Below are 23,034 nucleotides of genomic sequence, written 5' to 3'. Positions count from 1 at the left end.
GCTCGATATGACCTGTCACCCCAACTGGAAAGTTTGAGATTGATTGACCGAAGGGAATACAATACATTGATCTTATCTTTATGAATATTATGAAAAAGCCACACGCTTAACACTTACAAACTTGCAATTGTCCCGGCAGCGAATGAGGTCGAATTTGTGAAACCTACACGTAGGAGGACGTTTGTGTTCGCGATCTAGCTTACGATAACTCCGGAGAGAGTGAAACGTCCGTCTATATGAGCCGTGCCGCTGCTCGCGCTCACACCGATAAGGCGTAAAGCGTGGCGTCAAGTTCAGCTTCCGCCGCACTGCTGCCCCGCTATCGTGTTTCGCGCGGGCGTTTATCTGCGCTGACAGAGAGTTCTCATCCCTCTCTCTCTTCGAGTGCAAAGTGCCTCTACTTGAGCCGAAGCCCGAGCTCGGCCAATTACTGCATGAATGGCAGGCTGGAGCCAAAGGCCCTGAAGTTTATCAGTGTGAGCTGTAGGCCATTTGTGTGCCAAGTGAGACGGTGTTTGCCCTTGGCAGCCCGTTCAGGCCAGCACGTGTGGAGACCATGAACGGCGACTTTCTGACTACAGCATTTCCAGTCATACTGGCGCTAGTCGCGAGCGACAAGAATGGGCGCGAACAAACGCTTGCGCTGGGACTCTTGCCCGAGTTCAAGCTCTACAACGTCAGCCTGTGGGAGCCTCGCGGAGCTGACTGCGGGCATGCCTCACGGCTAGTCAGCTGGCAGCAAATCTACGCTGAGGTGAATCACCATTCTTCCCACTTTTTGGCAGATAATTATGAACTTATAAAATTTTCGTCTTGAAACATCTGATGTTTGCGCGGTACAGGAACTTTTTGGGCCGGTGCAGAACGAAGGGCAGCTAGTAAGACCACACTATTCAGCAAACAATCCTGCACTGTTCTGCGTGACAAGTGTCGCAGGAGGCCTGCAAATGCGATGTTGTGCCAGTTCACGGGGCAGTTACCCTGAGCTTAGGTTCTGCTCACGGCTGCGGAGGATATGGGTGATAGGCGATCGTCGCAGTCGCCTTGTCTATATGTTGGAGGAACCCGGTGTCACAAGAAGCTGTTTTTATTCAACTATAGAAACCTCTTAAGCGCAATTTTGTGCATTACAGTATGAAAGGGGGAAAGAAAGAAAATTTTCTATTGGCCCTCACAGTAGTATATAAATAAATAAAACGTATACACTTGTCTAGCATTTTTAAACGAACTGCTCAATGTTAACCGAAACAAAGCGAGAGGCAAGGATAGGCAGACACGACGACGAAGACATTAAACTCATTAAAATGCAAGAAAACGTGAAGAGTGATACAACCCAGCCACAGAAAAAGAACCAGTTCAACACCAATGCTAGCATGTTCTGAGGCATCAAAGGAACAAGGGCGCGTGTACATAAGAGTAAAAACATTATTGTACGATTTAACCTACTGTACTTCATTACAAAGTAGAATGCAATGTTCAATTAAAACGCCTCTTACTGAACTCCATAAAAATAAACGGTAAAAAAGTGAGTTTCGAGGGGAAAAATGCAGAACTTTGGGAATAACTGCACATATGCTATAAGGGAATAGCCACGAGGATTGTAAAACATCCTATCCGGAACTCATTTGCTCCTTAGTCCCGCTTTTAGTTGCTTTTGGTTGTGCGACAGCTCCCTGCTATCACCTCGTGGTTTTTGTGTCATTGGTAGACTGGCGGGAGGATTTCCAGATGCGTTTTTAGTTACCTGTGACGCTGTCTTTCAGTGTGTGCAGATCAGGTTTGATTCCAGTGTGCTTCAGGGTGTCCAGCATCCCTCTTTTGCCGTTGTTAAAATGACACACGGCCAACACAACAACGTATAAATCAAAATCCAGTGTTGGTGGGCTGACATAAACAACCAACGTGTTCTAAATGTCATCTGTATCTATTGTGACCGTTATTAGGAAACAAAAAGACATTACTCTAAACTGAAAAGTTAACCAAAATTAAGTAATGTTGCAAAAATTAGGGTACTATTTTGTATGTTTGAAAACTTTTAGATTCGGTTTCGCGATTTCCGCATGAAGTTTCAACTTTGGCTGTATCTTTAAAACGATGTTAATTAAAAAAAATAATTTTTGTTTCATTTTTCTCAGGAATGAAACGGTATTTGGACGAAACAAAATATTTAAAATTGATTTTTTTTTTGCAATCTACTGAGTTCAAAGTGGCCTCATATCTTAAGTAATCGAATGCTTTTTGGGTTACGCTTCTTGGTTGCACAAAGAATCAAATTTGACAACTTATTCAGGAGGTGTACGCGTGGGACGTCCCTCAATTTATTGCATTTCCTATAAACCGCATCTCAGGCGCACTTTACCGATATTTTGAATGATAAATCGGCGCAAACCTGGCATTGGTGATAGATATCAGAAATAAGAGAGAAAATGAAAATATATTTACAAAAAAATGGTACGTTACTATAAGAGTACAATTTGCATTTCCTCCAACAAACGTGTTTCCAACGATTTCTCTTGCAGTCCTCTCTCGTTCTCCGGTATGACGGACTGCCTGGAGGGCGGTACTGCGTAACGGTGAGCTGCTTTTAAACGTCATCACATCATCGTGAGGAATATACAGAGGATAGTGCGAACGGTATTCATGCTATTTTTCAGAGATTCAAATAGGTCCTTCTGGAAGTTAGCGCCAGCTTTGTACAATTATCAATTTATCGGTGACTGTCACCCATAGAAGGCAACATTTCAGTGGCAGCCAAAGTCCTGACTGTAAGGAATTTAAGGTAGCATTTTGTAAGACCATATCACAGGGAATCTTCACTCCCTTGCGTCTTCCTCTGGTACAGTGCAGAAGTGGGCAGCGTTTGTGCTTGAAAACTATCGACGAGTCGATCATGCATTGCTGAGAGCTCTTACCTGTAGCGCTAGTGCTTAACCAGCTCTAAATTTTCAGGACATTAAAGCGTTATAGAGAGTTATAGAGCATCGAGACGCAGCAGCATGCCGTGCAACGAGCTGTTGAGGTGGCCTGAACCTGCACTAGCCACCCTAACCTGCCCTAGCCGCCCTAGCTTTCCGCAGTGATAACTTATTTGTGGACTTTTCGGTTTTCAGCTTCCGGCCGCGTTTCCGGTCTCTGGAACTGGCGCTTCTGAATGGTCTGAGGGCTCCATTGCAAATGTGTCATTGAAATGACATAAATGTGCTCATTTTCTGTAGTCGGCTTGAATGTGTAAGGGTTATGGGACTTTCATTTTCTTTTTTTCTCGGTAACGCCGCCACCCTTCCGCTCAGAAAAAAAACGCTGGTAGGGGTGCGGAGGAATACTCTATCGGTCTTGCTTAGTTTATTATTTCCCTTTAGAGTCCCTCTAAAGAACAAGTGTCCGATCAAACGCTGCGAATGTATTAAAGCAGCTTTCCTGGCTGCTTCGCACCTTTTACTTCTGATCATCGGGTGTGTTTCTTACGAGCTGCCTTAATTGCGCTCTCTTGGTAATACTGATTGCTCCACTTTCGGTCGAGCAGCCATACGAAGTACAACGGGGTCTCCCTTTACTCACGTACAAAGCAGCAGCCGTGACGTAAGTGCAGGGAATGGGCATGTACGCAATGAAGCAGTCTATCTTCCTCGCTGCGTATTGGCTTGAACGTGTTTCTTTGTCGCACCAGACAATCAGATCTACCTGGTGACCGTGAATGGGGTGCTTTGCGCCCACGGTTGCCTGAGTTCACGCAGCCTCTGCGCTAAAGGGTAGGAAGGGGACCCCATGCCATGGTAGGCGCGCTGATTTCAAGAAGGCTAGAGAAAAGAGTAGCTCGAACTGAAAGGACACTACGGCAGAGCCATCGACAACATGAAGCGGACTGCGGGATCCGGCCTTCCGGGATAGGTAACCGAACACCAAGAGGCACTGCGCACCCCGTCGGACTGCTTCAACTCCTCTTCGGAAGATGCGCTCGTCTGAGTACCCAGGGCGCGGAGGCACTCCAGAACATGCGCAGCTGCGAAACACCCACGATGTAAAAATATTTTCTTGCACCACAGAAAAACCTCGACCTCAAAATCTGACCGCACCGAAAGACGTCCTTAGTCCACTTCAGACTGAGCCCTGTAACCGCTGTGGTAGGGGTTGCGGACCTTGCATAAAACTTCGAGCTGTCGCCGTCACCATCTGAACCTCACCTCATCCCGTGAGGTTCAGGTAGGCCCCGTGGGATCGAAGCCTCATATGAAGTTGTCCACCTCTGGCTCTTGCGCTCTCCTACGCGCGCGATATACATTGGTTTTAGGTATCTGCAATGCTCAACGTAAGGGCTATCACTGATTTCAGGCATTACGCAGCACAGCGCCAAGTATAGTCACTTCATAAGCAAGCGCTGCTTGATGCTTGCGTGCCGACCGTTCCTTTATTCATGTCATGCGCCACTTGTGTGCTCAACCGACTGGTGTATCACTAGCGACAATTAGTGGATGCATTTGTAGCGCGTGGCGTTCAGCATTTTGGAGCCATAATGAGGCAGTGCTTCAGCGCACTTCACCTCCTCATCGTCAACCGCTGTCCCCTTTCTTTCTGCCTTGCGTTTTTCCTCTCGCTGTGCCATGCTGAAGTACGCAGATTTGTCGCCCTTTGCCTCAGCAGCGGATCTCCTTTCACCTGCGTGTCGCACCAGCTATTTCTCTTTCCCGGCTGTGTTTTTCTCCTTTCTCCGCACTCCTCCCTCGTGCATTGCTTCGCTGTGCTGCGCTACGCACACACTACGCAACCACTAAGCCGTGATACTGGCGTTGCTGCTATCAAGTGCTATGGGTGTAAAAAAAAAGGACCGTATTTCCCCGGTCCCCCTGTGCGCATGGAAAGATGAGGCTCGGGAGGGCTGTTATGGGAAAAATGCTCTGCATTGCGAAGCGGGATTATAAGAGCATCAGAAACGTTGCAACGAGCCCTCAGAAGAGGGAAAGCCCAAGAGGCAAAGAAATATCAGGGTGAACTGAAGGAGTTCCGGGGCGCCTTGGAGGTATGTTCCTTGAGATAGGTTTTCGCACGCTGAGTGCGACACGCCAATTTATTATAAAATCAAACATGTGTTAGCCATTGTCGAATAGCACAATTGAGAACACGCGGCATTGTGGCTGCTTTCAACCAAGGAGTTGTTATGTGTAAGATATAAAGAGGCAAACACCGCCAGGTCTAAAGAAAGCATAGATAAATCGTGACATTTGTCCGAGTGCGAACATAGCGTTTACAGATGGTTTTGACGAGGTTACTCTACAATGGGGATGTTTTTGCTACATGTACAAAGCCTGAACTAAGTGTGCCAAAGATCTCAAAAACAGCTTTGAGGTGTGTATTACTCTTGAGCCGAGGAATGGTCAGTCAATAGCAGGTGCTTGCCGCAGTTGGGAGTATTTTATAGCATGTGCCTGATTTGTAGAACTGTATGCAGAATGCATTCTGCAAGGAGACAGTCGAAAGCCCCATGGCTTTCTTAATCATTTTGCAACTGCTAAAAACTTAAAGGGGCCATGACAGCCTACTTTATCACATAACACGATTATCGCATTTGATTCTCAACACGTTAAAATAAAATTTCCACAAGTTTCAGCTGATTCTGTGCCGTAAATATTTTTAAAATGAAATTTTTTTCGTGCCTTTTGCGAACTGCTTGGCGGTATGGCAACCTCTGATCGCTTCATGACGTCTCAAGGGATTCCCGCCCTGCGTCGTCTGCTGCGAGATGTTGAGGTGCTCGCATGCACACCGTAGACGGCGGTCGCTCGAATAGTTTTTTTTCTTTTAGCTTAGCGAAAGAAAAATCAATTTCCGTCTTTTCTCTTTGGAGGCCTTCAACTTAGTATACGCGAGCTGAGTGATCCTTGGGTAAGCGAATTTGCACGTGGCGCCCGTCTTCTGATTGTTGAGGAAACAGAAATCAATGGACCTCTGCTTTATTATTTACGCTTAGAAACAAGCTGTTTGTATGTTATGAGTGTGGTCTCTTTTGAGCAGTCAAGTGCTCCCGTACGTGAAAAGCGGCACGTGCCGTGCAGCCATCGCCGATGTGCGCCGTGAAAACCGCGGCATCTTGCCGTGCAGCCATCGCCGATGTGCGCCGTGAAAACCGCGGCATCTTGCCGCTGGCAACTGAGGTCTTCTCCGCTATTCATCGGCTCGATAATTAAACTCAAATTATCCAAAGGTGATACTAGAGTAGCCTTGAGGCACGAAAGGAGCAGAGAAAAGTGCCGAATGCGACGGCTTTTCCGCTGCATGTGTGCGCGTGCAAGTTGAGCATGCATTCCCTTCGGCTCGTAGAACGCCTTTGCAGGAACCAAGCACCTTGCAAAACCCAACGCGACTGGAATGCTTTCACTGTCCGCAGCGATGAATAGTCGCCGCCTTCTAAACGAGTACTTCAAAATAATACTACATCATTTAGCATTTAGTTCGCGTGCACAATCATGCCCCTGGAATGCGACGATTACAACAGCAGCCCCGCTCAGGCGTTGTGTACATAACTGTGCGCAAACAGTACTATTGGTTTTCTCGGCATAAAACGCAAAGTGGGCTCTCCTTATCGTAGATATTAATTACTCCTAGCCACAAATTGTAGTTTTACTGATTTACACACCATGATAACATTGCAGTAAGCGCTGATGATGCTCGATCACCTGTTTGGGAAACGCTTTGCGTAGTACCGGCGCTTCCCGCTAATTGTATCCCTTCCTCTTAAGGCACCAATATTTGATTTTAAATCGCTTTAGTTAAGAATACGTTCGGACATTGCTTGAATTAATGAAAACAGCCTGATTTGTTGTCCACAGTCGACGCCGATGGCTTCGGCCGGCTGCCTTCAGCACATGATATATGCAGAACGGGTCACATATCGGCACTTCTCCCTCATTGTACTCGCGTCCTGGGACGTAGGCAGTCGTCGCTTTGAGGGAACTCTAGCCAGAACGGCTATTTGTAGGCGGTAAGACTTGCGAATTCACTCTCCGCAATCGCCGAAATCGCACACACGAAAGCACATCTTCGCTGGTGCACGCACATCGCGTATGTCACCGTTGCTAGCGTGAGGTCCAATAAGTTTTTAATTTTTAAGTTTATAGAATGTCACACCAACTATATTCTGTTTCATACATCAGGTTCAACGCTGTCAAAGCTGGCACTCTTCTTTACGCTGCCTGCATCCGCGACCAAAAAGTAGTGCACTCCTTGTGGTGAGCTAGAGATAGTAAATGCGCGGCCTGCAGGTTTACTACATCACATATTTGTCATGAGCTTGATTAAATGCACTTTTATAGCTGACAACACGCTCTCGCTTTCTCGCGCCTTAGAGCACTCGGCCACAGAACAAAGCGCGGAGTGAAACGCATAACTTTATTTTTCCGTGCGGATTTCTTTCGTACCTTCCACAGCGTTGCAACTGATTTATGGAACAGAGTATAGTCCCCTACCAAACTCTTCCGGCTCCCACCTAGCTCACTCTGCACACTACCACGTTGCGCGGTCATTGGTCGCGCTGGCGTCGTCGTCGGTCTACCTTGACAGACCAGTGCGTCAGCGACGGCATTTGCATACCGACCAGCCCGCCGATCGTCGATCGCCCTTGCGTCGGCCTAGTGTGACCGAACCCCACTTACACCGAAGAAAAACTACGTTGCTGCTATCGCTTTTGATACAGAAGTCAGATATATATGAGGGATGACTGCTACTTCGATCGCTTGCGAAAGTACAGGGGACAAGAGACCTCGCTGCGTAGATTGCAGCAACGAAAACAGACGACGTTGCTCCGTGTATGCCCATGTGACGCCACGACAGTATTCAATATGGTGGTATTTCCCGGTAGGAAGAGTTTCCCGTCATCAATTTCGATTGCATTTTTTTTTTAATATATAGCACGTCCAGGGCATCCAAATTTCGAAAATTGAATCATGAGCTCTTGTATTAGTTATTGAAGCACAGAACTGCAATATGAAGAACGATCATGTCATGGCCCCATTCAGCCAGCAAGGAGTAATGATGTATTGAATGAATATTTGGAATTGCCCAGAATAAACCTCCCGAGCGAATATAGAGGTTTTATTAAGTGCACTTTTCGTTGGTCGCAACGGCGGCACACGTACCAGTGCCATCTGCTAGCTTTTGAGTTGCCGTAACGCAGAACATGCTGTGCAATGCAAGCCCTTCCTGGGCCGCTTGTGTACCCGTGCTCAACATGCTTTTTAACAGATGCTTGTGCGCAGACGTAGCGTATCTTGATGCAATACTCAAAATTAAAAAGAAGACAAAACGAATCGGTTTGCGAACGACGGCGCAATATATGGGGCACTTCGGCCAATGCATCTCTGCCATCGTTCTGTGATAATAGGGTTCGTGAGTACAGTACATTAATTAGAACTTGCCGCAAATCTTTAAAATGTTTTTATGTTCATCCGCAATGACGCCCGCACGCGGCTATCACTCTGTCTCTGATGCGAGATGCGACGATATTTATCTTGAATAATCGCAGACAGGCGGAGCCGATTCTACTTTGTTCAACGCATGGTGTAGTCACTTTGCACACAGTATCTCGAAAGTTTGCTGTCAACTTTAAATTGAGCATGGCCGAGAGCGACTGGCATTCGGTTTGACGACCGCCGAGCACGCTTGTGACCATCCCCGCCAACGAGTCACAGAGTTCTGTGATGACCCCCATAATGCGCAGGTCCACACGGGACGGAGAGGCAAAGAGACACCGTATGGCTCAGTTTAAACAAACAGGTATATTCAATAATTACACATGATTAAGATTATACATCAGAGGCTGGGGCGTCCGAGCTTACGTGCCGACGACTTCATGGGGGCGATGGAGTGGCTCCGGAGTTGGGCTCGAGCGGTTGCTGGCAGAAGCTGCACGCCGTCGGGCTTCGGCGCTGAAGGCCCTCTTGGCGAACGATGTCGTCCTGCGCGTGCTTCTTCCGTACTGCTTCTCGATTTTTATATCCTCTTCTCCACACTCCCTAGGGTGAGAACGCCCACGCCGGAGGGGAAGGAGGGGGGCTAGGGCTTTCACTTGGGCGCACAAACATACCACCGCACTTATTGTCTCGCCCCCCTCACGTGTTGAGTCCGAGGGAAAGAAGGTTGTCTTCGCGGTAGCGCATAGCGTCGGCTGTGGTACGGCGCGCTCTGGCCCGCTGACAGTTCCCGCGGGTCACCGGCCTCCATTCTTCATCCATCAACTGACACTCGCTCCTCAAGGTAAGGCGCGCTCTGGATCGCTGACAGTTCCCTTGTCCTGGAATGTGCCCGGGAGGGCCGAGACCCGGAACCGCCACGCCAATTGGGGAGGATAAAGCCTGTTTCCCCGCGGCGGCGGCGGCGGGTCCGGTTGGGTCCGGCTGGGCTTAGACCCCTTCGTTCTGGTTGTCACTCTCAACGAGCATGGCTGGGTAATTGACGATGCCTGTCATCTGGGTCTCCGTCTACGCCGCGCCGTCGAACGTGGAACCTCGTAGCACACACAAGGAATGTACCTCGTAGCACACACAAGGAATGTACCTCGTAGCACACACAAGGAATGTACCTCGTAGCACACAAGGAATGTCACACTCGCTCACCCTCCAGAAGAATGTTCTCCGAACATTTGAGTCCCTGCAGCTCCCCTTGTCTTTCTGAATCGCCTCGCACAGTGCGTCCGACAAAACACTTTTCGCTGCACTCAACACCACTGCACAACACCATATGCCTCCGCTGTCATAACTGGCGTCTCCAGGGGCAGCACTGATCTTCTTTTACAGATAAACATGAAACTCAGCACCCAAGCCTCTCCTTTCTAGTCCAAACTGGACGAAATAAATTTACCACAGTTACAAAGGAGCTCCCACTTCTAGCACGATCACGGCACAGACAAAAATATAGATAACGAAAGGATGTAGGGCAGGTTCTGCATGCGCTCCGCATGCTCTCCTGTGAAGGTGTTACTTAATGACAGAAAGGTTTAACTACCAACTCCGATAACTTAACACATAAGCACATAGCAATGTTATGAGCTGTGGCATTACACACTTCTAACCAGTTCAAAACTCCGCTCTGTTTACGCCATTAGTCCGACTTAGCTTTCCGATTTCGCAGCGGATATCGGCCTTCATGAGTCATACTAAGTAAGTCTGTGACCCTTTGTCTGCTTTGGGACTCGCGAGGGCTCGTGACAGGAGACTCTCCTGGCGTTATCTGCGCGGCAACCTCGCGCGCTTCTTCTTCTAGCAATGCATGAAGTAAATCCGGTGGCATTCCGGCCGTCACCTCTGGCGCCTGCCGAACAAATGCAGGAGAGGGCGTTTCTTGCGAACTATCTGCGCGCTCCGCTTCACTTCTGTCCCCATCAAAATCCGCGCTTTCCCTTTCCTCATTTCGTGAATACTGAACCGGTGCCGACTTGAGGCGATTTGCGTGTATCCTTATCAAGCGCCGGTTTACGTCTCGGACTCTGAAGTTTACCGGAGAAAGCTTCTCGACAACCTCGCACGGTCCTCTCCACTTCGTCTGGAACTTACGAGCTAGCCCAATCTGCCTTTGGCAGTTTTCAATGTACACGCTGTCCCCCACATTAAACGGCGCGTCTCTAGCACTGCGATCGTGCACCTCCTTCCTGCGCTTCGCCGCTTTCTTTAAGGCCTCCTTTGCGATGTCCCTCGCCACTTGCAAGCGCGATTCTAGCTCCACCTTATAGTCGTCCAGTGAAGCGTATGGGACACGACGGGGGCCCTCTGGCACTTCACTAGGCTGGTCAGGGTCTCGGCCGTAGAGAAGAAAGAATGGCGATTCGCCCGTGCTCTCGTGTGCTGCGGAATTGTAGGCAAACATTGCATACGGGAGCCACAAGTCCCAGTCCCGCTGGTCGCGCGAAACAAAATGCGACAGGAACCCGGCCACGGTTTGGTTCAGTCGCTCCACCGCGCCGTTGCAAGCCGGATGGTACGGTGTTGTCTGCTTCTTAGCGATCTTAAGCAGCTCGCAAACTCTCCTCATTAGCTGCGACACGAAGTTCGTTCCCCGATCTGTCAAGAGTTGCCTCGGGGGTCCATGTCGGAGCACGATCTGTTCGACAAATGCTCTTGCAACCGTGTCTGCCTTCTGATCTGGGAGTGCTACCGCTTCCGCGTATTTTGAAAGGTGATCGACAAATACTAAAATGTACTTGTTTCCTGAAGTGGTCGTGGGCAATGGGCCCATTATCTCCATACCTGTCCGCTCGAAGGGAGCCGAAACCTCAGAGAACGGCTGAATTGGAGCTGGTCTTCGTCCCTTGGGTGTTTTTCTTTCGAGACAGGAATGACACTTCGCACAGTAGTCTCTAACATCCTGTCGCATGCCACTCCAAAAGTACAAATGCTCCACACGCCTGCGTGTCTTCGCTACGCCAAAATGACCGGCGCATGGCGCATCGTGACGCGCGAAGAACCCTTTCTGTCCACGACCGAGGTATGACGACTCTCTCCCAAGCGGTTTTCTCTGGTCTCCCTTTCCTGGTTGGCCTCGTGCGCCGACACAGGGTGCCGTCTTTGTCAATGAAATAACCTAGCTGTTCGGGGTGAGATGGTGCGCCCTCTAAGCTTTCGATTATTCGCTTCAGGTCAGGATCTTTGCACTGCTCTGTGCGTAATTCGGCGGGGTCGACTACGGGGACAAACTCATCTATAGCTGCCACTGCAGCTGTGCGGCTGAGTGCATCAGCATTCAGATGTGTCTTTCCTGACTTGTGCTCAACTTCAAAGCAGTATTCCTGCAGGTGTAGATTCCATCTAGCGAGTCGCGAGCTAGGGTCCCTGATACTCATCACCCATTTCAGAGGATGGCAGTCTGTGACTAGCTTGAATTTGCGGCCGTAAAGGTAGCATCTGAAGTGCTTTACTGCCCAGACAACGGCGAGGCACTCCCTTTCCGTAGCTCCGTACTTTTGCTCTGTGGGGCTCAGCTGTCGGCTAGCAAAAGCAACGGGATGTTCTTTGCCCTCGATAACCTGAGATAGCACGGCACCAACTGCGAACTTTGACGCATCTGTGGCCATAACGAAGGGCAAATTAAAATCCGGGTGGCGCAACAGCGGTGCACTCATTAGCTTCCTTTTCAGGGCCCCAAAAGCATTCTCCGCGTTTTCGTCCCAGCGAAAGGCGACATTTTTGGCTGTTAAGGCGGTGAGCGGCTTAGCGAGCTTGGCGAACTCCTCTATGTGCCTTCGGTAGTAACCGATCAGGCCGAGAAACTGCCGGACCTGGCGGACGCTAGTCGGGGATGGAAAATCCGAGACACACCTTAGTTTCTCAGGGTCCGGTCGCACGCCGTCAGCTGAAACAACGTGCCCGAGGTATTTCACCTCGTTTTTGAGGAATTGGCACTTAGAGGGCTTCAGCTTGAGACCCGCTGCTCTTAGTCGCACCAAAACCTGCTCAATATCGCGCAAATGGTTATCAAAACTGTCACTGTATATGATAATGTCATCCATATACACGAAGCACAGCCTCCCCAGAAGACCTGCCAGGATAACATCAGCGGTTCTCTGCCAGACAGCAGGGCTGTTGGCCAGACCCATCGGCATTCTTTTCCATTCATAGTGCCCTGAGGGCGTGTTGAATGCCGTTTTCTCGGCATCTGCCGGATCCATTGCTATCTGCCAGAATCCCGCCGCCATGTCCACTACCGTGAAGTACCTGGCAGAGCCCAGCTGAGAAAGCGTCTCCTGTATATTGGGGATGGGGTATGGATCGATGCGAGTTACGGCATTTAGTTTGCGGTAGTCCACTACCAATCGATACGAGCCATCTGGCTTTTCCACCAATAGTGCTGGTGCTCCCCAGGGTGACTTTGAGTGTTCGACAATGCCGCGATCAATCAGGTCCTGCACCTGCCGCTCCATCTCCTCACGTTGGGAGTAAGGAATCCTGTACGCACGCTGGTAAACGGGCGATGAAGTGCCGGTTTCTATCCTGTGCTTTATAACGCCACAGCAGCCCAAATCCAGGTTGGACGCGGCGAATACCTCCGAGTAGTCGTTCAGCAAACCAGCCAGAGCCTCCCTCTCCCTGGATTTTACGTGAGAAAGATCGAACGACACCTTTGGAGCAGCCGAAGGACTAGCATGCTCTACAGTTGCGAGTACCGTATCGGTGGGCTCACGTTTCTCTATCGCAGAGGTGAAGAAAGCCAATGTTTTGTTCTTGGGAAGGCTCAGTGGCTGCTGGCTACAGTTAACCACCCGTAGGGGCACTCTGTGGGCGTCATTAACTGTCACGAGGCACGCGGCTGCCTTCAGGCCATTGCTGAGAGAGTCGACCGGCTCAAGCACTCCCACGGCGCCGCTCTCTACATCTGAAGGCACAAACGCGTACAAAATGTGCTCCGACCAAGGAAGGACGACCGCCTCATCGACCAGCCTGACGGCAACCCGCGAATATACCTTCTCCAATGATCCCACTGTTTGACGGGTGTCAATATCGGTAATGCGAATCTCAGCCCCTCTCCTGTTCAAAAACGGAACTTTTGATCCGCCCGCATTAACCTCTTCGTCAGAGAATGAGACTACTACCTTCCCTTTTCTCAAAAAATCCTGCCCTAATATACCTGACACTCCGTTTGGCAGAGACACCGTGTCCGGGCATACGTAGCAGGGGTGCTCCAATGCAATACCGCCGAGAGAGAAGTGTAACCGGTAGAGTCCACTTATGCCAAGAGGATCCCCCGTTATGCCTACAAATTTGGTTGTCATACCACCAGACGCTTCCAACACCTCGCGGTCCCCCTTCCTTTGAAGCGTGTTAAAACTGCTCTCCTTAAGCAATGTCACCTTTGACCCCGTATCTATCAACAATTCCATACAACAACCATTTAACTTGCAACGCACAACAGGGCATGCCTCGTCGGCCACACAAACTACCACCACCTCATCATCTACTGCTCCCTCCCCACGCTCCTCAGGCTGGGGAGGACTATCTAGTTTTTTGTCTCGGTATCTGGAGCCCCGCTGTAGGCTTGCTTAGGGCGTGTCTCGCCTGCTTCTCTTTGTGGCTCCCCACGGCGCACGTTTTGGCAGAACCTGGCGATGTGTCCGCGACCCTGGCAAGCGAAGCATACGATTTCTTCAAAATCTCGCATACCGCGCCTGTAGCTTTGTGGCGGTCTCCGGTTTCCAGCGAATGGGCGCTGTTGAGCGCGCGCTTCAACTTGGCGTTCCACCTGCTGAGATAGCAGCTTTTCTAAGCGATCTAACCGCTCTGTCAAGAGAGCAACCTCAGGGTTGAGCACCGCTCTCTCTATGACGCGTACTCTCGCTGCGGCTGTCGTTAGCGCCTCATTTCGTTCCTCATCCAATGCGGCCGCCACGGCTTGGTCGAAATTGCTCGGCTTGCGCGAGAGCACGAACCGGCGCACGGGGTCTTGCAGACCAGCCACGGACAAAGCGGTCATTTCCGCTTTAAGTAGATCCTCCGCGTATTTCTTCCTTAGCTGGTCTCCTTCCTCCTCCCTGCTTAACGTATCGCGTGCTAGGCGCTGAAGCCGCGACGCAAATGTTCGCACGTCCTCCCCTACCATCTGTCCGGCGTCACGGAACCTCTGTACCCGCACGTGACGTGGTTCAGTGCCGAAATGCTCAAACGCGAGCTTCTTAAATTCCGCAAATGATTTTGTGGATTTTACTTTTTCGTCTCGCCATGCAAAATCATGAGCAGCTCCTGCCATCTTACACCTCGCCATTCCCAGCATTTGAGCATCGGACCATCCCCCCATTTTCCCAATCTCTTCTAGCATGGAAAAGAAATCGCAGATTGGAACCCCTGTCTTATCTCCCGTAAACGTCGGAATGACGCTTCCTAATGCCAGCATGCTTGCTCCGAGCGACGGCTGTGGAGTGGGAGCTCCCTCAGATACAGACATTTTTTTTTTTCAAGCCCTCCAGTGCCTCAAGCCTCTCAAATGGGGGTAAAAGTCCCACAATCAGTCCCGTGATTCCCTTTTGATTACAATTTTGAAGTCATGAATGTCACAGCATTCAGAGGACATTTGCTTTTGAGACCCCACTTCTGACACCAGTGTGATGACCCCCATAATGCGCAGGTCCACACGGGACGGAGAGGCAAAGAGACACCGTATGGCTCAGTTTAAACAAACAGGTATATTCAATAATTACACATGATTAAGATTATACATCAGAGGCTGGGGCGTCCGAGCTTACGTGCCGACGACTTCATGGGGGCGATGGAGTGGCTCCGGAGTTGGGCTCGAGCGGTTGCTGGCAGAAGCTGCACTTCGTCGGGCTTCGGCGCTGAAGGCCCTCTTGGCGAACGATGTCGTCCTGAGCGTGCTTGTTCCGTACTGCTTCTCGATTTTTATATCCTCTTCTCCACACTCCCTAGGGTGAGAACGCCCACGCCGGAGGGGAAGGAGGGGGGGCTAGGGCTTTCACTTGGGCGCACAAACATACCACCGCACTTATTGTCTCGCCCCCCTCACGTGTTGAGTCCGAGGGAAAGAAGGTTGTCTTCGCGGTAGCGCATAGCGTCGGCTGTGGTACGGCGCGCTCTGGCCCGCTGACAGTTCCCGCGGGTCACCGGCCTCCATTCTTCATCCATCAACTGACACTCGCTCCTCAAGGTTAGGCGCGCTCTGGATCGCTGACAGTTCCCTTGTCCTGGAATGTGCCCGGGAGGGCCGAGACCCGGAACCGCCACGCCAATTGGGGAGGATAAAGCCTGTTTCCCCGCGGCGGCGGCGGCGGGTCCGGTTGGGTCCGGCTGGGCTTAGACCCCTTCGTTCTGGTTGTCACTCTCAACGAGCATGGCTGGGTAACTGATGATGCCTGTCATCTGGGTCTCCGTCTACGCCGCGCCGTCGAACGTGGAACCTCGTAGCACACACAAGGAATGTACCTCGTAGCACACACAAGGAATGTACCTCGTAGCACACACAAGGAATGTACCTCGTAGCACACAATGAATGTCACAGTTCTATGGAGTCAGCCCCAATAAGTTATTTCTCTGGGAAGCTTTTTCGCTGTCTTCTTGCTCGCCGGACTGCCGTCAACACTACGTGACATTTGTTGGGGTTGCTATCAGATGTCTTTGTCTCCCTCAGCGCCTAGGAGCCGCCGAAGCAGCCCGAGCCGTCCCGAAGAAACAGATCCGGGGAAAGCCACAGAAGCCGTCCCAACAGAAGAAGAACCGCGAAGCAGCTGTTGTCTCCAGAGGCATTCACCTGAATACGGACTACTACCGGAGCAACGCAACAGCCAGGATACCCGACTAGGAAGTGGTTATCGATGGCGGCAAAGTTACCGCTCTAGTGGACATGGGAGCAGATTATACAGTGATCTATACTGAACGTTCTTCGCTCAGCTGAGGAAAGTCACGACCACTTGGGGCGGCCCACAAATTCACACTGCAGGAGGCCACCTTATTACGTACTACATCATCGGGACAATGCACTGCGCGACTGACCATCGACGGACATACCTATCCTGCGACATTTGTAGTGCTAGAGCACTGTTCCTGCGACGTGATACCGGGGTTGGATTTCCTCAGTGAGCATCAGGCGATCTTTGATCGAAGGTCACCACGGCTTCGACAAACGAAGCCACCCCTTCGACGACAGTCCTGGAGCATCACGTTGCCCTGAGTGTCTTAGATGAACAAGGGACTGTACCCCCCGCCCGGTCAAACGTCATGGTCACCGTACGTACAAAAGGAGCCAAAAATATCGAACACATCATCGAGGAGAACACGAAGTTGCTTTTAGAGAATCGGCATCGAAAGAGGTATCGCCCATTTCTGCATTGGACAAGGGGAAGTGCTGCTGACAAACTTGGGCGAAGAATACCGACACCTCAACAAAGGCACGGAAATTACCGATATACGGGATACCTTCGCCCTCTCCGACTTATCCGGAAAAGACCCGCGCTTTCAAGATCACACACCTACCTTCGACATCAACCCATCGCTGCCCGAGCGCAGACAAGGCCAGATCCACAGTCTCCATCAGTTACAGCGACTGTTTTTTCTGCCTCACCAAAGATCAGGGGAGCATCTATTGCAAAGCATCGTATTATAACCGGCGAAGACATCCGAACTCTGTGTGAAATCTTTTACTGTGTCTCGATGCGCGAACGCCAAGCCATCCCAGACCAAGTTTGGGAACTTCTGCGTGATGATGTCATCCAGCCATCCAGCAGACCCTGGGCAGCACTGGTCGTACCCGTGAAGCAGAGCTACGGTAATCTCCAGTTTTTCCTCGATTACCGCCGCTTCAACAACGTAACCAAGACAGGTGTCTACCCGTTACCCCGCATCGACGATACCCTAGACCGCCTCTGCGATTCCAGATACTTTTCGTCCATGGACCTAGAAGCGGGTATTGGCAAATCGAGGTCGATGAAAGGTACCTTGAGAAGACCGCCTTCATCACGGTCTACGGCCTCTACGAGCTAAAGGTAATGCTATTTGAACTTCTTTTTTTGTCCCAGAAAAGTTCCGCCATGTAATGGACACAGTACTGGAAGGCCTCACGTTGGAAATTTGTGTCGTATACCTAAATGACGTCGTCGTCTATTACTCGCCATTGACGATCATTTAAAAAAACTTCGAACTTTGCTAGAGGCAATCAAGTCCTCCGGCCTAACGTTGAAAGCAGAGATGTGCCATTTCGCTTAAGATCAGCGCTGTTTATGGGCCACATCGTAACCAACGATGGAATACAACTTTACCCGCAGAAAACCGCCGCTATCGTACTATTTCCACAGCCGACCGATATGAAAGCTGTGCGCCGATTCTAGGGGATTTGCGCGTATTACCGATGATTTGCGAAGAACTTCTCGCGCATCGTTTGACCCTTGACGCAGCTAACGAAGTCCCATGTCCCATTCAAGTGCGAAGCACCGCAACACGGAACATTCCAGGAAGTTAAGCGTTGCTTACAGTCGCCGGCCGTGTTTGGACACCTCGACGAAAAAGTCGACACCGAAATTCATACCGACGCGAGCAGCGTGGGATTGGGCGCCGTTCTCGTTTAAAAGCAGCAAGGCTGCGAGAGTGTAATAGCGTAAGCCAGCCGCTTTTTGTCAAACGAAGAGGCCAGCTATTCCACGACGGAAAAGGACCGCCTTGCGATAGTGTGGGCCACGTTGAAATTCCACCCGTACTTGCACGACAGGCCTTTCAAACTTGTGACTGACCATCACGTGGTGTGCTTGCTTGCCCTTTTGGAGAACCTTATGGCCGCCTTGCTCGATGGAGCTTAAGACTCCAAGAGTTCGACATCACCACCGTTTACAAGTATGGACGCAAGCACTCTGACGCCGATTCCTTTTCACGAGCCCCTGTAGATGCATCGCCACAAGACGACGACAACGACGCCTTCCTAGCACCTATCAGCACTAGCACTTTTGTACAGGAACAGAGCTCGGACCCTGAACTCCAGCGCCTCAAGTACTAAGAAGGCAAGGCTTCTTCACCGCAGCTTCGTACAAGCGAGGGTTGCCTTCGTCTAGCGTACAGAATGATGTCTTCGTGAAGAACTTCGCCCAAAACGAAACAGCTTAGCTCCGTGTTGTACCTGCAAGTCTTCACGAAAAAGCTCTACAGGCTTCACGCGACGAGTCGACAGCTGGACACCTTGAATTTTCTCGCAGCCTCCCCCGCATTCAAGACAAAACAAACCCCGGCTCTCTGCCGATGTGGCGCGTTATATGGAAACCTCCCGAGACTGTTAGCGGCGGGGAGACGCCTCCCATCGGTCAGCAGCATTCCTGAACCCTATTGAGCCTCTGTCAAGACCCATCCAACAAGTCGCAAGAACCTGCTTGGCATTTTCCCGAAGTCAACATCTGGAAACAAGTGGAAAATCGTAGCGACCGAATACTTCACCGGCTAAGCCGAGGCAAAAGCCCTGCAGAACGAAAACAGCAGCAGGAGTCGCCAAATTTTTTGTGGAAGGGCATTATTCGGACACATGCCGCCCCCCCCCCCTTCCCCGCCCCTCCCCCTAGAAGTGCTCATCACGGACAGAACAGCGTTCACGGCGGAGCTGACGCTTGCCATTCTGTGCTACAGTAAAATAAGCTGCCGGAGGACGACTGCGTATCATCCGCACAGTAACTTCTGCCCGGAATGCAAAGCGCAATCTCGGAACGCATTGAGGCGCCTGCAGAGCACTGGTCTTACGGAACGCTTGAACAAGGCCATAGCTGACGTGGTTGCTATGTATGTCGACGCCGCAGAGAAGACTTGGGATGTTATCGTGCGTTACGTCGTCTGCTACTACAACACCGCAATGCAAGAGACCGCCCTGATAACACCGTTAAGGCTCTTCCGTGGCAGGTAGGCAGCCACCACGCTCGACGCTTGCTCCTGAAAGTCGCAAATGAAGACAACATCGACGGGACCGCATAGTATCAGCGCCCAGAAGAAACCCGAAGACTTGCCCAGCTGCGGATCAAACAGCAAGCGAGCATCGACGCCCGACAGTATAACCTACGCCGACGTCAGGCGGATTACAAGCCGGGTGACCGCGTGTATCGCTGAGGGCGCCCATTGGCCGCCGCGGACTTAGTGAAAAGCTTCTGCGCCGCTACTTCGGCCCGTACAAGACCGTTCGTCGACTTCGAGAGCTTGACTACGAGGTGGCCCCACGAAGTGACACATTCACATCGGCGCCACGCACACCCGGTAGCTGTAGTACATATTGTGCGCCTAAAGCCTTATAACGCGCGCTAAAGGACTGTGCGTTCTCAGTGATTATTTTTCTTTCTTCCACTCTTGATGTTTAATTTTGCCCACATTACTTAAAAAAGGGGGGGGGGGGGTAATGTCGAAAAGCTGTGTAATGTTCTTTTTTGTTCATGCGCAATGCCGCCGACACACGGCTATCACTCTCTTTGCAATGAAAGATACGACCAGATTTATCTCGAATCATCGCAGACAGGCGGAACTGATTCCACTTTGTTCGAGACTTGTGTGGTTACTTTGCACGCCGTATCACGAAAATTCGTTCTCCGCTTTAAACTGCACACGGCCGAGAGCTGCGGGCATTCTTGTCGACAACCTCTGAGCACGCCTGTGGCTATCGCCGCCACCGAGTCATTGAGTTTTTGGTGGTCTTGCGGGCGGGAGTCGGCCATTTAAGCAGTTTCTCTAGGAAGCTTTTCCGCTGCATTTCTGACTGCCGGACTGCCGTCACCACTACATGACAATATTGAGGAGAAGAAAATAACAGTATCGACCTGAACGAGAGGTCCCGACATAAGTGAGCGCCTGTATAAACACCATTGTCTCTTAAGTCGCAAGACTTGCTGAAACTTTTTATAACGAGTTTTCTGCTGGCTGCTATAGCGAATATATTCGGCGTGAAGTCAAAATGTGGAACAGCGCGTCGCCAGGCGCATCCTGAAACCTTCATTGACGATGGCGAGGCAATGCTACAGGTCCCAGTTTTTCTCCCGAGTGAATCCGGATTTTGTAGCGAGAGCTACTCAGGGGTACCAGTCGAGCAATTCGCGGTACATTGCAGAGAAAATTTGTGCGCATGCGCCGTTACCATGGCAACCGAAGAGGAGCAAAGTGCGGCGTGCGCTTCGCCGTCGCCGCCGGTGCGCGCCCGCTCCACCGTCAAAGCCGAGCGTGACGTCACGCGGATGAGCAGTTGTGCGCATGCGCCGATGCCGTAGTAACCAGAGAGACCCCACAGCGGTGCCACGTTCTTCGTCGCCGCCTCGCCGCACGCCGCTCTATCACCCGCACCTCGCGTCGTATGCGCAGGATTGTGTATAAAAGGCGGAGATGTAGTGGGCGTCTGTATCACAACGTTTGACATGCATGCCGAGGAGAGTCCAGCCGCTAGTAAACGGCGGCATAGACAAGAGAAGATTGCCTCTTCCGACTCTTGAGGTTGTCGCCTGGCAGTTCGCTTGAACCAAATAAGAACGCTGGACTCTGTGTGTGCGTGAAACAAAGTATCACCCTGAACACTGAAGCGCTGGCAGACGACGGACAAAGGGAGGACGAGACACACAGTGCGCTGACCGCTGCAAGCGCACTGTATCACCGCTGTCAGATATCTCCCTTCGATCACGGTGAACAATGGTCTGTGTTCGGCTTCAGGAGAGCGGCATTATCAGCCAAGGAGTCTACGTGACACCAGGAACATCTGTCAAGCAGACGATTGATGTGGTTGCCACGTGTGTACCAGCCTACGGCATGGTTTCACAGGTGTGTGACGTTGGGTGATTTCAACAGGAAACAGGACTCTTAGTCGGTGTATGAAAGAAAAGTTTAACTTTAATTTAGCTACGGGCCCTGACGTCCAGACTACAATAGGGAACTACTATAGAGCTTGTGTACTAAAGAGGCTCTACCAAATCGAAATAGTGTATCGACAAAATTCAGACCACTGCATGCTACTTCACAGATCATCGGGCAGTCTTCGTGTCTCTGTCAAGCTTTTAAAATGAATAAAAAATACGTATACCCAATGTCTCTCATTGGTAAGCATACAGTGACTACAACAAGCTCAGCCAGGGAAACGCACCTCTCGCTACGCATATCCTGGCATAGCCGAGCAAAGCCACTGCCAATTTTTTGGACAAGTGTGAACGCGGCCTACGTCGGCGACACGAACTCTTCAGCGAATTTTTAGCCACACTGTTACGGCTTTGGTCATTACCGAGTCATGACAATAAGGGGGTGGCAGTTCGATACCCGGCGTAGCTGGTAAGCAAACCTAGTGAATGAGGCAGAGGCGTGTTAAGAGGTAGCAACAACAGAACAACGTTTATAGTATTGATACCAGGAATACTACATCTTTAACAGGAGAGGAATAGAAATTTTACAAAGCAATTACCACGGACTACGGAAGAACACACATCGCATTAAATACACTGAATTGAGTTATGCATTTCAATAACAGATCGGCTACAGAGACCACGACGAAGGAGCGAGTCCAATTAGCGACCGTTAGAAAGAAAGCCCAGAAGGGGAGCGAACATACAGTTGACAGGGGAGCGCGGCGGCCGTCTATCCACGAAGAGGCAGGCTGGGCGGCTTCAGGGACGCGCTGCGGCGGCTCGGGGTGCCGGGAGTGCGTGGCGGCGGCTTTACACCCGCGGAGCGCACTGAAGCTCGTGTCTATTCGGCCCCTTCTTCAAGGCTTAGGTCGTTAACGGACGAAGCACTCGGTGTCCAAAAACACACACACACACACACGCACGCACACGCACACACGCGCACACACGCACACGCACACGCACGCACACACACACACACAAGCATGCACACACACCCACACACGCACGCGCACACACACGTACACACACACGCACACACACACGCACGCATGCACACACACACACGTACACATGCACGCAGAACGCACACACGCACACGCACGCACACACGCACACAAACGCTCACGCACACACACACACAAGCATGCACAAACGCACTCACACACACACGTACACACGCACGCACGCATGCACGCACACACAAGCATGCACACACACACCACAAACACACGCAGCCACACACATACACACACACACGCGCGCACACACATACTCAAACACAAGCACAAACACACGCACGCACGCATGCACACACACACACGCATGAACACACACACACACACCGCACACACACGCATGCACCCACACACACACATACACACACACGCACGCACACACAAGCACAAACACACGCACACATGCACACGCACGCACACACACACGCATGCACACGCACTCACACATGCACGCACGCACGTGCGCACACACGCATGCACACACACAAACGAACACGCACGCATGCACACACACGCACAGACACGCACACACACGCACACACGCATGCACGCATACACGCACGCACACACACGCATGCATGCACACACACGCACGCATGCAGACACACGCGCACACGTACACACACGCACACACACAAACACACGCACGCACACATGCGAACGCATGCACACATACGCACGCAAACGCACGCAAGCACACGCACGCAAACG

General features: G+C 51.0%; 2 protein-coding genes across 3 annotated transcripts in view; both read left to right on the top strand.

Annotated features, from left to right (window-relative positions):
• The first annotated feature begins 413 nt into the window (after positions 1-413).
• LOC144097536 (uncharacterized) overlaps positions 414-23,034 on the top strand; it is a 36,546-nt gene continuing 13,925 nt past the window's right edge. For both annotated transcript variants that reach the window (XM_077630233.1, XM_077630232.1), the window contains exons 1-2: positions 414-754; positions 2,520-2,573. In XM_077630233.1, the coding sequence (XP_077486359.1) occupies positions 557-754; positions 2,520-2,573 (252 nt within the window). In that variant the 5' untranslated portion in view covers positions 414-556. The remainder of the gene's footprint in view (positions 755-2,519; positions 2,574-23,034) is intronic.
• Positions 21,105-23,034, top strand: part of LOC144096867 (uncharacterized) — an 11,508-nt gene continuing 9,578 nt past the window's right edge. The window contains exons 1-2 of the mRNA XM_077629712.1: positions 21,105-21,233; positions 22,193-22,372. Of these exons, the coding sequence (XP_077485838.1) occupies positions 21,105-21,233; positions 22,193-22,372 (309 nt within the window). The remainder of the gene's footprint in view (positions 21,234-22,192; positions 22,373-23,034) is intronic.

Source organism: Amblyomma americanum, chromosome 7, assembly GCF_052857255.1.
Source record: "Amblyomma americanum isolate KBUSLIRL-KWMA chromosome 7, ASM5285725v1, whole genome shotgun sequence".
NCBI lineage: Eukaryota > Metazoa > Arthropoda > Arachnida > Ixodida > Ixodidae > Amblyomma > Amblyomma americanum.
The sequence above is the reverse complement of the archived record's forward strand: the minus strand, read 5'-3'. Positions and strand labels throughout refer to the sequence as shown.